At 45.0% G+C, this 14,454-nt stretch overlaps 1 protein-coding gene across 2 annotated transcripts; it reads right to left on the bottom strand.

The window, feature by feature from the left end:
- Positions 1–1,814: 1,814 nt before the first annotated feature.
- On the bottom strand, positions 1,815–14,133 carry LOC123491322 (protein lin-7 homolog B). 2 transcript variants are annotated; one of them, XM_045221661.1, is made up of 6 exons: positions 13,788–14,133; positions 12,658–12,776; positions 7,534–7,605; positions 7,178–7,387; positions 2,648–2,855; positions 1,815–2,514 (listed from the first exon to the last, which is right to left on the bottom strand). In XM_045221661.1, exons 1-5 carry the CDS (start codon positions 13,861–13,863, stop codon positions 2,688–2,690), a joined length of 645 nt encoding a protein of 214 aa, XP_045077596.1. In that variant the 5' UTR covers positions 13,864–14,133; the 3' UTR covers positions 1,815–2,514; positions 2,648–2,687. The 2 variants fall into 2 exon arrangements, with proteins under 2 accessions (XP_045077596.1, XP_045077595.1); XM_045221660.1 differs by having other exon boundaries at positions 2,692–2,855; positions 13,788–14,126.
- Between the last annotated feature and the right edge of the window lie 321 nt (positions 14,134–14,454).

Here is a 14,454-nt window from a genome sequence, read left to right as displayed (position 1 = left end):
TGACAGCTCATGTTTCTTAATCTTTCCTGAAAGATGGTGCATGTCCGTTACACACCAGTCGCTGTCCAAGCGGTGCTGTCTGCCGTGCCGCCTTCAGGGTGAAAGAGTAAGCAGGGGGTAGCAGAAGACTGCATTAGCTACATCGCAGCCTGCTAGCCAGGTTTTTCGTTCGTACCAATTTTTGGAAAATCCTCGGGTGTAGGACTTCCCCCCTTTAGTAGAAACCTGTTGAATTATTAAATTTGGTCTGGGAGGTCCTAATTGTTTCGTTGCCAATTTATCTTCATTTGTTCGCCGACAAAAATGAACTTATTTCAAAGACACAATCGAGTTGCACTGAAGCCTAGCCATTTTGATAGTAGTAGTGAATTGATTGATGCTGCTACCCGCTCTTTTCTTAGTTACGTTCATGGTTATGTTACGTATGACGAAAGCGCGTAAGTGCAAGCCCTCAGAAACCCATAGAGATTGTATTGAAAGCTCTGATATTTGAAAAAAATAGATTTTACATGGGAGTCTATGACAGACTTCTGGGCGATTTTCAACCTGACTGAAATCGCCCCAAAAGGGGGGGGGCCATTTGAAGCACGACTTTAGCCTGATTGGACATTTAGTGGCACTGTGGCAGATCAGACGTCTAGATTACAACACTGATAACTACTGTTGCCGTGATATAATTGATTAGAAAAAAAATCCCTTCCTTTTCCCGTTTGGCAGTGCGTCGCCCATATCGCCCTATTGAACACACCGCCCCTGGTAGGGGTTATAATGCCTGTATATAAACAAAACACATTAACCACATAACATTGTTCATTGGGTCCACATTAATTAGGTTAAATGTAATAAAGTCATTGACTTGTCAATTCTTTCATGTTAGGCAATTACATAAGCTATAAAGTGGGAATATTGAAACATGATTGAATCTTTCTCATCCTTGGTGTCTTCACATATTTAGACTTAAATCATTTATTTTCTTACATTTATGTGTGTGTTTGTCATTGCCCACAGCATCATAGTCTATATATATTGTATTAAACATTTATAGAACATTTTATACTGCTTGGTAAGAAACCTGATCCCCATTTCTGTACGCAGATCTCGGAATTGCACTGTAATGGCTTTACTTGTGTCTCCTTATGCATTATTATTGAAATGTAAAAAATGAATAGCCTACCCTTATTTTCCCCTCCACACTGTTTGCTCAATCTTGTCCATTGACACACACACAACAGTTCATTTATGGCACTTATCACCCCTCTTAAGGATAGGGCGCAAGCGTGTAAGGGGGGGTGTGTTTAAGTGTGGATCAGTCTGAAACACTTTATGAATACCGGACCTGGCGACTCCTCATGATGAGGCTCATGATTTCTAAGTTAAATTCTTAAAGAATCAATTACTATCTTTAATCAGTGCTTGACTTGGACTAAAATATGTTCCGGTACTGATTTATATTTAGGTGCAGGAGCTCCACAATACTTTTGAACATATCATCTATAAGAGGAACAGGAGCTCCAGCCCAAGTCAATTACTGTCTTTAATTGAAATGACCAATGAACTGCAAGAAATAGAGTTGATTGTGGCTTGAAGCACTCTGTGCAGACTGCAATGTCAAAATCTGAAGCAAATCTGACTATGAAACGTCCACAGCTTGCCCTTTCTGACAAGAGTTCTGCCACCCCCAGAACTAATTTCTAATCTTTGAGTAATATAATTCCAATTTGTTTTCAAATCATATGGTTACCTGAGCTGTACATGTAGGCCTACACATGAATAGAATTCAAATTGTTCTACAACACAAATATGAACTCAAACAATGACTGTTCAAACCTTCACCGGCTTTATTTCATGAATAAATAAGTGCATAAATTAACAAATAGTCAATATGAAAGCCTTGGAATGCTAACCCTACCTAAACTGTACTTAGATAGCTTCTGCTGTCGAGGTACAGCGCTAGGAACATTGCACTCTGCTTTCGAGTGCCATCCATCCATCCATCCATCCATCCATCCATCCATCCATCCATCCATCCATCCATCCATACATCCATACATCCATACATCCATACATCCATACATCCATCCATACATACATACATACATACATACATACATACATACATACATACATACATACATACAACTATAGAGTAGAAAAGTAAATAGACCTATGCATTTAAATTACATCCACCATGCTTACTCTCCTCTGTTCTTACGCTAAACACATGGTTGCCATACACTAGGATGCAGTTTTCACACTGGGAGAGAAAATCACATACAGGATAGAGAATGAGCTAGGGTTAGGCAGTCCCCTGATAAGGTTTAGGGAGAGGAGGGGGATAATAGATGCCTAATTTGGAACATTTCACAAAACATACATAAATAATAGATCTAAGTTGGCTACTTTGGTTTCTTCCTTCTTCTCTATCATCTGGCCTCGTATTGGAGCAGAACTAAGGTGGCGGGTCCAACAGGCTTGACTGAGGGTGGGAGTGGCTAGCCTCGGGACTCCAGAGACCTGTGTTAGGGAAAATAGAGAGAAAAAGAGAGCGAGAGAGAGACAGAGAAAGAGAGAATTACACGAAAAACAGACGTTTGCTATTAAAAGTCTGTTTCTGTTTGTGTGTGAGAGAGTGAGCGTGCTCACGTACTTGCTTGTTTGTGCGTGTGTTTGTGTGTCTGTGTGTTCCCTCACGAGTAGCTTGTGTGCTGCTGGCGTCTTCTGGCGCTCCTCATCTTCTCAAAGCGGGCCTCCATCTCCTCCAGCACCTTGGGCGTGTACCTGACCACTAGTTTCACTGAGCCCTGGGCAGCCTTCAGCAGCTCCACTGCCTTCTCATGGTGCTCCCCCTCCACACTCTGCAATACACACACACACGACCAAAAGTATGTGGACACCTGCTCGTCGAGCATCTCATTTCAAAATCATGGACATTAACATGGAGTTGGTCCCCCTTTGCTGCTATAACAGCCTCCACTCTTCTGGGAAGGTTTTCCACTAGATGTTGGAACATTGCTGCAGGACATTCAGCCACAAGAGCATTAGTGAGGTCGGGCACTGATGTTGGGTGATTAGGCCTGGCTCTCAGTCGGCCTGCCAATTAATCCCAAAGGTGTTCAATGGGGTTGAGGTCAGGGCTCTGTGCAGAACAGTCATGTTCTTCCACACAGATCTCGACAAACCATTTCTTAATGGACCTCACTTTATGCACGGGGCCATTGTCATGCTGAAACAGGAAAGTGCCTTCCCCAAACTGTTGCCACAAATTTGGAATTTAATTTAATTTATTTCACCTTTATTTAACCAGGTAAGCCAGTTGAGAACAAGTTCTCATTTACAACTGCGACCTGGCCAAGATAAAGCAAAGCAGTGCGATAAAAACAACAACACAAGAGTTACATATGGGGTAAAACAAAACATAAAGTCAAAAATACAACAGAAAATATATATACAATGTGTGCAAATGTAGCAAGTTATGGAGGTAAGGCAATAAATAGGCTATAGTGCAAAATAATTACAATTAGTATTAACACTGGAATGATAGATGTGCAAGAGATGATGTGCAAATAGAGATACTGTGGTGCAAATGAGCAAAATAAATAACATGGGGGTGAGATAGTTGGGTGGGCTAATTTCAGATGGGCTGTGTACAGGTGCAGTGATCGGTAAGGTGCTCTGACAACTGATGCTTAAAGTTAGTGAGGGAGATAAGAGTCTCCAGCTTCAGAGATTTTAGCAATTCGTTCCAGTCATTGGCAGCAGAGAACTGGAAGGAATGGCGGCCAAAGGAGGTGTTGGCTTTGGGGATGACCAGTGAGATATACCTGCTGGAGCGCATACTACGGGTGGGTGTTGCTATGGTGACCAATGAGCTAAGATAAGGCAGGAATTTGCCTAGAAGTGATTTATAGATGGCCTGGAGCCAGTGGGTTTGGCAACGAATATGTAGTGAGGACCAGCCAACAAGAGCGTACAGGTCACAGTGGTGGGTAGTATATGGGGCTTTGGTGACAAAACGGATGGCACTGTGATAGACTACATCCAATTTGCTGAGTAGAGTGTTGGAGGCTATTTTGTAAATGACATCGCCGAAGTCAAGGATCGGTAGGATAGCCAGTTTTACGAGGGCATGTTTGGCAGCATGAGTGAAGGAGGCTTTGTTGCGAAATAGGTTCTAGATTTAACTTTGGATTGGAGATTCTTAATGTGAGTCTGGAAGGAGAGTTTACAGTCTAACCAGACACCTAGGTATTTGTAGTTGTCCACATACTCTAGGTCAGACCCGTCAAGAGTAGTGATTCTAGTCGGGTGGGCGGGTGCCAGCAGCGTTCGATTCAAGAGCATGCATTTAGTTTTACTAGTGTTTAAGAGCAGTTGGAGGCTACTGAAGGAGTGTTGTATGGCATTGAAGCTCGTTTGGAGGTTTGTTAACACAGTGTCCAATGAAGGGCCAGATGTATACAAAATGGTGTCGTTTGCGTAGAGGTGGATCTGAGAGTCACCAGCAGCAAGAGCGACATCATTGATATACACAGAGAAAAGAGTCAGCCCAAGAATTGAACCCTGTGGCACCCCCATAGAGACTGCCATAGGTCCAGACAACAGGCCCTCCGATTTGACACATTGAACTTTATCTGAGAAGTAGTTGGTGAACCAGGCGAGGCAGTCATTTGAGAAACCAAGGCTATTTAGTCTGCCAATAAGAATGCGGTGGTTGACAGAGTCGAAAGCCTTGGCCAGGTCGATGAAGACGGCTGCACAGCACTGTCTATTAGTGATCGCGGTTATAATATCGTTTAGGACCTTGAGCGTGGCTGAGGTGCACCCATGACCAGCTCAGAAACCGGATTGCATAGCGGAGAAGGTACGGTGGGATTCGAAATGGTCGGTGATCTGTTTGTTAACTTGGCTTTCAAAAACTTTCAAAAGGCAGGGCAGGATGAATATAGGTCTGTAACAGTTTGGATCTAGAGTGTCACCCCCTTTGAAGAGGGGGATGACTGCGGCAGTTTTCCAATCTCTGGGGATCTCAGACGTTACGAAAGAGAGGTTGAACAGGCTAGTAATAGGGGTTGCGACAATTTCGGCGGCTAGTTTTAGAAAGAAAGGGTCCAGATTGTCTAGCCCAGATGATTTGTAGGGGTCCAGATATTGCAGCTCTTTCAGAACATCAGCTGTCTGAATTTGTGTGAAGGAGAAGCGGGGGGGGCATGGGCAAGTTGCAGCGGAGGGTGCAGAGCTGGTGGCCGGGGTAGTGGTAGCCAGGTGGAAAGCATGGCCAGCCGTAGCAAAATGCTTGTTGAAATTCTCGATTATTGTAGATTTATCAGTGGTGATGGAGTTTCCTAGCCTCAGTGCAGTGGGCAGCTGGGAGGAAGTGCTCTTATTCTCCATGGACTTTACAGTGTCCCAAAACTTTTTGGAGTTAGTGCTACAGGATGCAAATTTCTGTTTGAAAAAGTTAGCCTTTGCTTTCCTAAATGCTTGTGTATATTGGTTCCTAACTTCCCTGAAAAGTTGCATATCGCGGGGGTTATTTGATGCTAATGCAGTACGCCACAGGATGCTTTTGTGCTGGTCAAGGGCAGTCAAGTCTGAGGAGAACCAGGGGCTATATCTGTTCTTAGTTCTGAATTTTTTGAATGGGGCATGTTTATTTAAGATTGAGAGGAAATTACTTTTAAAGAACAGCCAGGCATCCTCTACTGACGGAATGAGATCTATATCCATCCAGGATACCTAGGCCAGGTCAATTAGGAAGGCCTGCTCGCTAAAGTGTTTTAGGGAGCGTTTGACAGTGATGAGGGGTGGTCGTTTGACCGCGGACCCGTTACGGACGCAGGCAATAAGGCAGTGATCGCTGAGATCCTGGTTGAAGACAGCGGAGGTGTATTTAGAGGGTAAGTTAGTCAGGATGATATCTATGAGGGTACCCATGTTTACGGATTTAGGGTTGTACCTGGTAGGTTTGTTGATAATTTGTGTGAGATTGAGGGCATCTAGTTTGGATTGTAGGATGGCCAGGGTGTTAAGCATATCCCAATTTAGGTCACCAAGCAGTACAAACTCTGAGGATAAATGGGGGGCAATCAATTCACATATGGTGTCCAGGGCACAGCTGGGGGCTGAGGGGGGTCTGTAGCAAGCGGCAACAGTGAGAGACTTATTTCTGGAAAGGTGGATTTTAGAAGTAGAAGCTCAAACTGTTTGGGCACAGACCTGGATAGTATGATAGAGCTCTGCAGGCTCTCTCTACAGTAGATTGCAACTCCACCCCATTTGGCAGTTCTATATAGATGGAAAATGTTGTAGTTGGGGATGGACATTTCAGAATTTTTGGTGGCCTTCCTAAGCCAGGATTCAGACACTGCTAGAACATCAGGGTTGGCGGAGTGTGCTAACGCAGTGAATAACTCAAACTTAGGAAGGAGGCTTCTGATATTAACATGCAGAAAACCAAGGCTTTTACGGTTACAGAAGTCAACAAATGATAGCTCATGGGGAGTAGGAGTGATACTGGGGGCTGCAGGATACTAGGGGCTGCAGGAAGCACAGAATCATCTAGAATGTAATTGTATGCTGTAGCGTTAAGATTTCCCTTCACTGGAATTAAGGAGCCTAAACCTTGAAAAACAGCCCCATTCCTCTTCCACCAAACTTTACAGTTGGCACTATGCATTGGGGCAGGTAGCGTTCTCCTGGCATCCACCAAACCCAGATTAGTCCGTCGGACTGCCAGATGGTGTAGCGTGATTCATTACTCCAGAGAACGTGTTTCCACTGCTCCAGAGTCCAATGGCGGCGAGCTTTACACCACTCCAGCCGACACTTGGCATTGCGCATGGTGATCTTAGGCTTGTGTGCGGCTGCTCGGCCATGGACACCCATTTCATGAAGCTCCCGACGAACAGTTCTTGTTCTGACGTTGCTTCCCGAGGCAGTTTGGAACTCGCTAGTGAGTGTAGCATCCGAGGACAGAATATTTGTACGCGCTACGCTCTCCAGCACTCGGCGGTCCCGTTCTGTGAGCTTGTGTGGCCTACCACTTCGCGGCTGAGCCGCTGTTGCGCCTAGACGTTTCCACTTCACAATAACAGCACTTACAGTTGACCGGGGCAGCTCTAGCAACTGTAAGCATACACACACGCACACCACTCCCTCCTCCCAATCCCCCTCTTACCACTCCATTGACGGAGAGCAGTTGGTCACCCCTCTTCAGCCCCCCCTGCCGGTCTGCCACTCCCCCAGGGATGACCCTGGAGATGTAGATTGGGGAGTTCTGCTCCTTGCCCCCCATGATGTTGAATCCCAGGCCCTCCTCTGTCTTGGGCAGCTCCACCACCCGTGGGTGGGCATGTCCCTCGCTGGCCGCAAATGCAGCCACTGTGGCCTGGATGAAAGGGTGAAAGTGAGATTGAACGAGATGTTGGACGCCATTGCGCTAACATGACTGTTACAGGATTGTGATGTTTATTCTTTCCTGGAGTGTACATTTTCTGTATGTGTGCATGTGCGCTAAATGTTTGTTGTCATTACCTTGGCAGTTGCCTGGGCACGAACCTCAGGCCCTCCCACTATGTCAAGAGTGTCATAGAGCTGTTCATACACCTGTTGGGAAAAAGTAGAAGAGGAGAGAACATGAGGGAAACCAAGATAGAGCCAAATCATGGAGATATTGGCACTTCAATGAGTTTCACCCGTTTATAAAACACAGATTATAAAATGTATAAAAAACAGATGATAAAAAAGTAAATTCATAAACAAAGTGAAACCTGACACAATGTATCAAGATGGTGTGACCCACACAGAAGTGAGGTGGAGAGTGGACTGAGATATGTAGTGTAGAGTAGTCTACTTGATGTGAAAGGTATGAAACGTGATACAATGTTTATAGATGTGGGTGTGGTTGGTATGACACAGAATTGAGTGTAGTGAAGTGTATTGTATTGAAGTGTACTGTAACAGCATGCAGGCAGACATACTAGCTAGGTAGGAGATGCAGCAAAGAGTATAACTTGTGTGATACACAGGGTATGTCAATGTTACAGTATTGAATATAGGGTGCAGGGTAAGGGTTTTCAAATATAAACTTTGAATATGGTCTTTAAATAGGCGGTATGGTACCTAAGAATGATCTAATATGGATGTTGTAACTAGGGCTGTGGCGGTCATTACATTTTGTCAGCCGGTTATTGTCATGCAAAAGCCTGCCGATCTCACTGTATTGACTGTTAATTAACATTAACACACTTAGCATCTCAAGGCCACCATGCATACAAGCTGCATACATGCCGCTGATGCACACCATTCGAACATCTACATAAAAAAAAAAAGTCTAATAAATCTGCACTGCTCAAAAAAATTAAGGGAACACTAAAATAACACATCCTAGATCTGAATGAATTAAATAATCTTATTAAATACTTTTTTCTTTACATAGTTGAATGTGCTGACAACAAAATCACACAAAAATTATCAATGGAAATCAAATGTATCAACCCATGGAGGTCTGGATTTGGAGTCACCCTCAAAATTAAAGTGGAAAACCACACTACAGGCTGATCCAACTTTGATGTAATGTCCTTAAAACAAGTCAAAATGAGGCTCAGTAGTGTGTGTGGCCTCCACGTGCCTGTATGACCTCCCTACAACGCCTGGGCATGCTCCTGATGAGGTGGCGGATGGTCTCCTGAGGGATCTCCTCCCAGACCTGGACTAAAGCATCCGCCAACTCCTGGACAGTCTGTGGTGCAACGTGGCGTTGGTGGATGGAGCAAGACATGATGTCCCAGATGTGCTCAATTGGATTCAGGTCTGGGGAACGGGCGGGCCAGTCCATAGCATCAATGCCTTCCTCTTGCAGGAACTGCTGACACACTCCAGCCACATGAGGTCTAGCATTGTCTTGCATTAGCAGGAACCCAGGGCCAACCGCACCAGCATATGGTCTCACAAGAGGTCTGAGGATCTCATCTCGGTACCTAATGGCAGTCAGGCTACCTCTGGCGAGCACATGGAGGGCTGTGCGGCTCCCCAAAGAAATGCCACCCCACACCATGACTGACCCACCGCCAAACCGGTCATGCTGGAGGATGTTGCAGGCAGCAGGACGTTCTCCACGGCGTCTCCAGACTCTGTCACGTCTGTCACATGTGCTCAGTGTGAACCTGCTTTCATCTGTGAAGACCACAGGGCGCCAGTGGAGAATTTGCCAATCTTGATGTTCTCTGGCAAATGCCAAACGTCCTACACGGTGTTGGGCTGTAAGCACAACCCCCACCTGTGGACGTCGGGCCCTCATACCACCCTCATGGAGTCTGTTTCTGACCGTTTGAGCAGACACATACACATTTGTGGCCTGCTGGAGGTCATTTTACAGGGCTCTGGCAGTGCTCCTCCTGCTCCTCCTTGCACAAAGGCGGAGGTAGCGGTCCTGCTGCTGGGTTGTTGCCCTCCTACGGCCTCCTCCACGTCTCCTGATGTACTGGCCTGTCTCCTGGTAGCGCCTCCATGCTCTGGACACTACGCTGACAGACACAGCAAACCTTCTTGCCACAGCTCGCATTGATGTGCCATCCTGGATGAGCTGCATTACCTGAGCCACTTGTGTGGGTTGTAGATTCCGTCTCATGCTACCACTAGAATGAAAGCACCGCCAGCATTCAAAAGTGACCAAAACATCAGCCAGGAAGCATAGGAACTGAGAAGTGGTCTGTGGTCACCACCTGCAGAACCACTCCTTTATTGGGGGGTGTCTTGCTAATTGCCTATAATTTCCACCTGTTGTCTATACCATTTGCACAACAGCATGTGAAATGTATTGTCAATCAGTGTTGCTTCCTAAGTGGACAGTTTGATTTCACAGAAGTGTGATTGACTTGGAGTTACATTGTGTTGTTTAAGTGTTCCCTTTATTTTTTTGAGCAGTGTATTTATATACACCGTCACAATAAATCCATTATTCATTTTAGTCAGGTCTAAAGAAACATTATGATATGAAGAAAATGTATTTCCGAAGAACAGAATATGATCTGGCCTACTGTATGTTATCTGGCTATGCTCCATGTCATAGGCTGTAGGCTTGTTCATTTAGCTGACAAGATATGCTTATAAGTTCCGTGCCATTATTTTTTATTATATGATTTTATAGTAAAAATAATATAATTGAACTTAGCTGAATAATCAAGCTTTGATCATTTTAATCAGCTGTGTAGTGTTAGGGCCAAATCCTAAATGTGCACCCTTTGGGGTCCCGAGGATCGAGTTTGGGAAACGCTGGGTTAGAGGGACAATAGAGCCCTGAGTACCAGGCCATTAGGACCTAATGGTCATTAGAAAGTTGGGAACTACCAAAGCATGTCCAGGGTGCATAAGAGGAGATTACTGTGATTCAACGGTCACGTGGAATTTTACTGCGGCCATGACTCATGACTGCCGGTGTGGCGGTAATACGGTCACCACAACAGCCCTAGTTGTGACCACTGTAAATATGAAACCTTTTCATGTAAATACGTATACAGTTATATGTATAGCTCATGATAATATAATTTTTTGTGACATCACGATAAACCTAGTCTGTTTGGAATTCAGTACCAAAGTATGCATGTTATATACACATCAATAAAAACCAATCTAGAAACAATATAGCTAGATCAGACATTGTGGGTTTAGGTAGCCTGTCCTACCTCTGATGGATATACAGTGGGGAGAACAAGTATTTGATACACTGCCGATTTTGCAGGTTTTCCTACTTACAAATCATGTAGAGGTCTGTAATTTTTATCATAGGTACACTTCAACTGTGCGAGACGGAATCTAAATCAAAAATCCAGAAAATCACATTGTATGATTTTTAAGTAATTAATTTGCATTTTATTGCATGACATAAGTATTTGATCACCTACCAACCAGTAAGAATTCCGGCTCTCACAGACCTGTTAGTTTTTCTTTAAGAAGCCCTCCTGTTCTCCACTCATTACCTGTATTAACTGCACCTGTTTGAACTTGTTACCTGTATAAAAGACACCTGTCCACACACTCAATCAAACAGACTCCAACCTCTCCACAATGGCCAAGACCAGAGAGCTGTGTAAGGACATCAGGGATAAAATTGTAGACCTGCACAAGGCTGGGATGGGCTATAGGACAATAGGCAAGCAGCTTGGTGAGAAGGCAACAACTGTTGGCGCAATTATTAGAAAATGGAAGAAGTTTAAGATGACGGTCAATCATCCTCGGTCTGGGGCTCCATGCAAGATCTCACCTCGTGGGGCATCAATGATCATGAGGAAGGTGAGGGATCAGCCCAGAACTACACGGCAGGACCTGGTCAATGACCTGAAGAGAGCTGGGACCACAGTCTCAAAGAAAACCATTAGTAACACACTACGCCGTCATGGATTAAAATCCTGCAGCTCAAGCCAGCGCATGTCCAGGCCCGTCTGAAGTTTGCCAATGACCATCTGGATGATCCAGAGGAGGAATGGGAGAAGGTCATGTGGTCTGATGAGACAAAAATAGAGCTTTTTGGTCAAAACTCCACTCGCCGTATTTGGAGGAAGAAGAAGGATGAGTACAACCCCAAGAACACTGTCACAACCGTGAAGCATGGAGGTGGAAACATCATTATCTGGGGGATTCTTTTCTGCAAAGGGGACAGGACGACTGCACCGTATTGAGGGGAGGATGGATGGGGCCATGTATCGCGAGATCTTGGCCAACAACCTCCTTCCCTCAGTAAGAGCATTGAAGATGGGTCGTGGCTGGGTCTTCCAGCATGACAACGACCCGAAACACACAGCCAGGGCAACTAAGGAGTGGCTCCGTAAGAAGCATCTCAAGGTCATGGAGTGGCCTAGCCAGTCTCCAGACCTGAACCCAATAGAAAATCATTGGAGGGAGCTGAAAGTCCGTATTGCCCAGTGACAGCCCCGAAACCTGAAGGATCTGGAGAAGGTCTGTATGGAGGAGTGGGCCAAAATCCCTGCTGCAGTGTGTGCAAACCTGGTCAAGACATTGTACATTTACATTTTAGTCATTTAGCAGACGCTCTTATCCAGAGCGACTTACAGTTAGTGAGTGCATACATTATATATTTTTTTCATACTGGCCCCCGTGGGAAACGAACCCACAACCCTGGCGTTGCAAACGCCGTGCTCTACCAACATCCCTGTCGGCCATTCCCTCCCCTACCCTAGACGACGCTGGGCCAATTGTGCGCCGCCCCATGGGTCTCCCGGTCGCGGCCGGCTACGACAGAGCCTGGATTCGAACCAGGATCTCTAGTGGCACAGCTAGCACTGGGATGCACAGTGCCTTAGACCACTGCGCCACTCGGGAGACCTACAGGAAACATATGATCTCTGTAATTGCAAACAAAGGTTTCTTTACCAAATATTAAGTTCTGCTTTTCTGATGTATCAAATACTTATGTCATGCAATAAAATGCAAATTAATTACTTAAAAATCATACAATGTGATTTTCTGGATTTCTAGATTCCGGCCCTCACAGTTGAAGTGTACCTATGATAAAAATTACAGACCTCTACATGCTTTGTAAGTAGGAAAACCTGCAAAATCGGCAGTGTATCAAATACTTGTTCTCCCCACTGTAGGCTACAACTATATCAGACATAGTGGATAAGGTAGCATAATATCTACCTCTCTGATGGCAGCACAGAACTTGCTCTGCAGGACTCTCTGCAAGGCCTGGAGTTTGGGAGGAGGAAGCTCACCGCTTCTCTGCAGCCGGTCCAGCAGCTCTATCACCCTGCACACATCTAGAGAGGAACGAGGAGGAGGGAGGAGAGGGTGAGTTAAAAAAGGGTAGACTACCCCTTCTCCTGGAGAGCTACTGGGTGTCCAGGCTTTCGCTTCAGCCCTGCTCTGACACACCTGATCTGGCTAATCAAAGTCCTGATAGGCAACTGATCAGTGTTGGAGCAAAAGCCTGCATACCCAGTAGCTCTACATACCCCTACTTCCAATGGCTTTGTACATGTCCTGTATGAATGGCCACAAAGGAGAGGAATCTGCACACTGTGATATGCTCCTCAATATGTCTCATGACTAAAACATTGCAACAATTAACACATTTGGGAATATATTACAGTGAGTGGGTCCCTCCATTTTGAGGATCTGTAGAGTTAGAGCACTGGAATACATATTGTAGCCCTTAAATGAACACTAACGTTACTCATAGTGTTACTGTAAAAATGATGTTTCATTCTAACAGTAGTTATTAAACATATGTATTATCAACAGATCAGGTGAATGATGTAGCTACAATGTAATACGTTGTGGCACCATTATTCAATCAAATGTTTCAATGGGAATCCCCCATGAATCGACCGAACAAGGGGGTTCTATGACACACCATCTCAAATCAACCAGAGCTGCATTTATCTGCCTACATTTTGCAGCGCTTTTCCACCCAATTTGGGCATAAAAAGTAATGATATAAAAATGCGCACTATTGGGCATTACAACTTCAGGTGTCATCAGCGTGGTCGTGATAGGGCTATGCTATGCATCTACTATATACACTGATAATGAAAATAATAAAGTACATACACCAAAGTTATGTTAGGCTAAGCCTATATAAAAACGTCAACTATAGCCTACGCTTCGACCGGACGCTAATCCGCAATATTCGTAATAGGACTTCATCTAAATAAACCTACAACAAATGTCCTATAAAACACCAGTGCGTTTATCTCAAGATGCGTCTGATTTTGGTACGATGTAGCGCCCGGGTTGTGCTATTAACACATGCTCTTCTGTGTAGTTACCTCTTTCTAGGCAGAGCGGCTCGGTCATCGTCGCCATGTCTGTTTCCTTTCCCGAATGATAATATGATGACATCATTGAGAGGCTCCTTGTCTGGCACTGCCGTGAAGTGGGTGGACGTTTCTCGCCGACTGGACGCGATTGGGAGAGGGATTGATTTACGGCGTTTTCTTATTCGTCGCACTGGTGGAATAATAGAATGGCGATAAGGCTGTCCAGTCTGACCCGCAGTAAAAACAGATGGCGCGATGCAAGAAAAACACGTTTTCGGCTAGCCCACAAATAACCCAACCGCCTGTGCCAAGTGTCGCCGGAGAGAATAGACTGACATAATTACGCAACCCGCTACGTAAGAACAATGAGCGTTTTGATTCGTCCGCAGTCCAGTCATTCACTGTCAAATCATACAGTAGGGGTTGTGCTATCTGGGGTCCTTGGGACGTCCCTTCCCATCTTTTAGTTCAACGGCGTAGTGACGTCCCAAGGATTCTTGATACCGTGTCTACATTACAACGCCTTAGTTTGACCTGGTAGTTTAGTCCCAGCCCATGTGGGGGTAGAGGGGAACGAGGCAAAAAACCTGATATGGACAGTGATGGTGCAGAGACAAACAATTGAAAGCTAAATGTATAGAATTGTAAACAAAAATAATGACATCAAAAGCAAAAC

This window comes from Coregonus clupeaformis, chromosome 7, assembly GCF_020615455.1.
Source record: "Coregonus clupeaformis isolate EN_2021a chromosome 7, ASM2061545v1, whole genome shotgun sequence".
Taxonomy (NCBI): domain Eukaryota; kingdom Metazoa; phylum Chordata; class Actinopteri; order Salmoniformes; family Salmonidae; genus Coregonus; species Coregonus clupeaformis.
The sequence above is the reverse complement of the archived record's forward strand: the minus strand, read 5'-3'. Positions and strand labels throughout refer to the sequence as shown.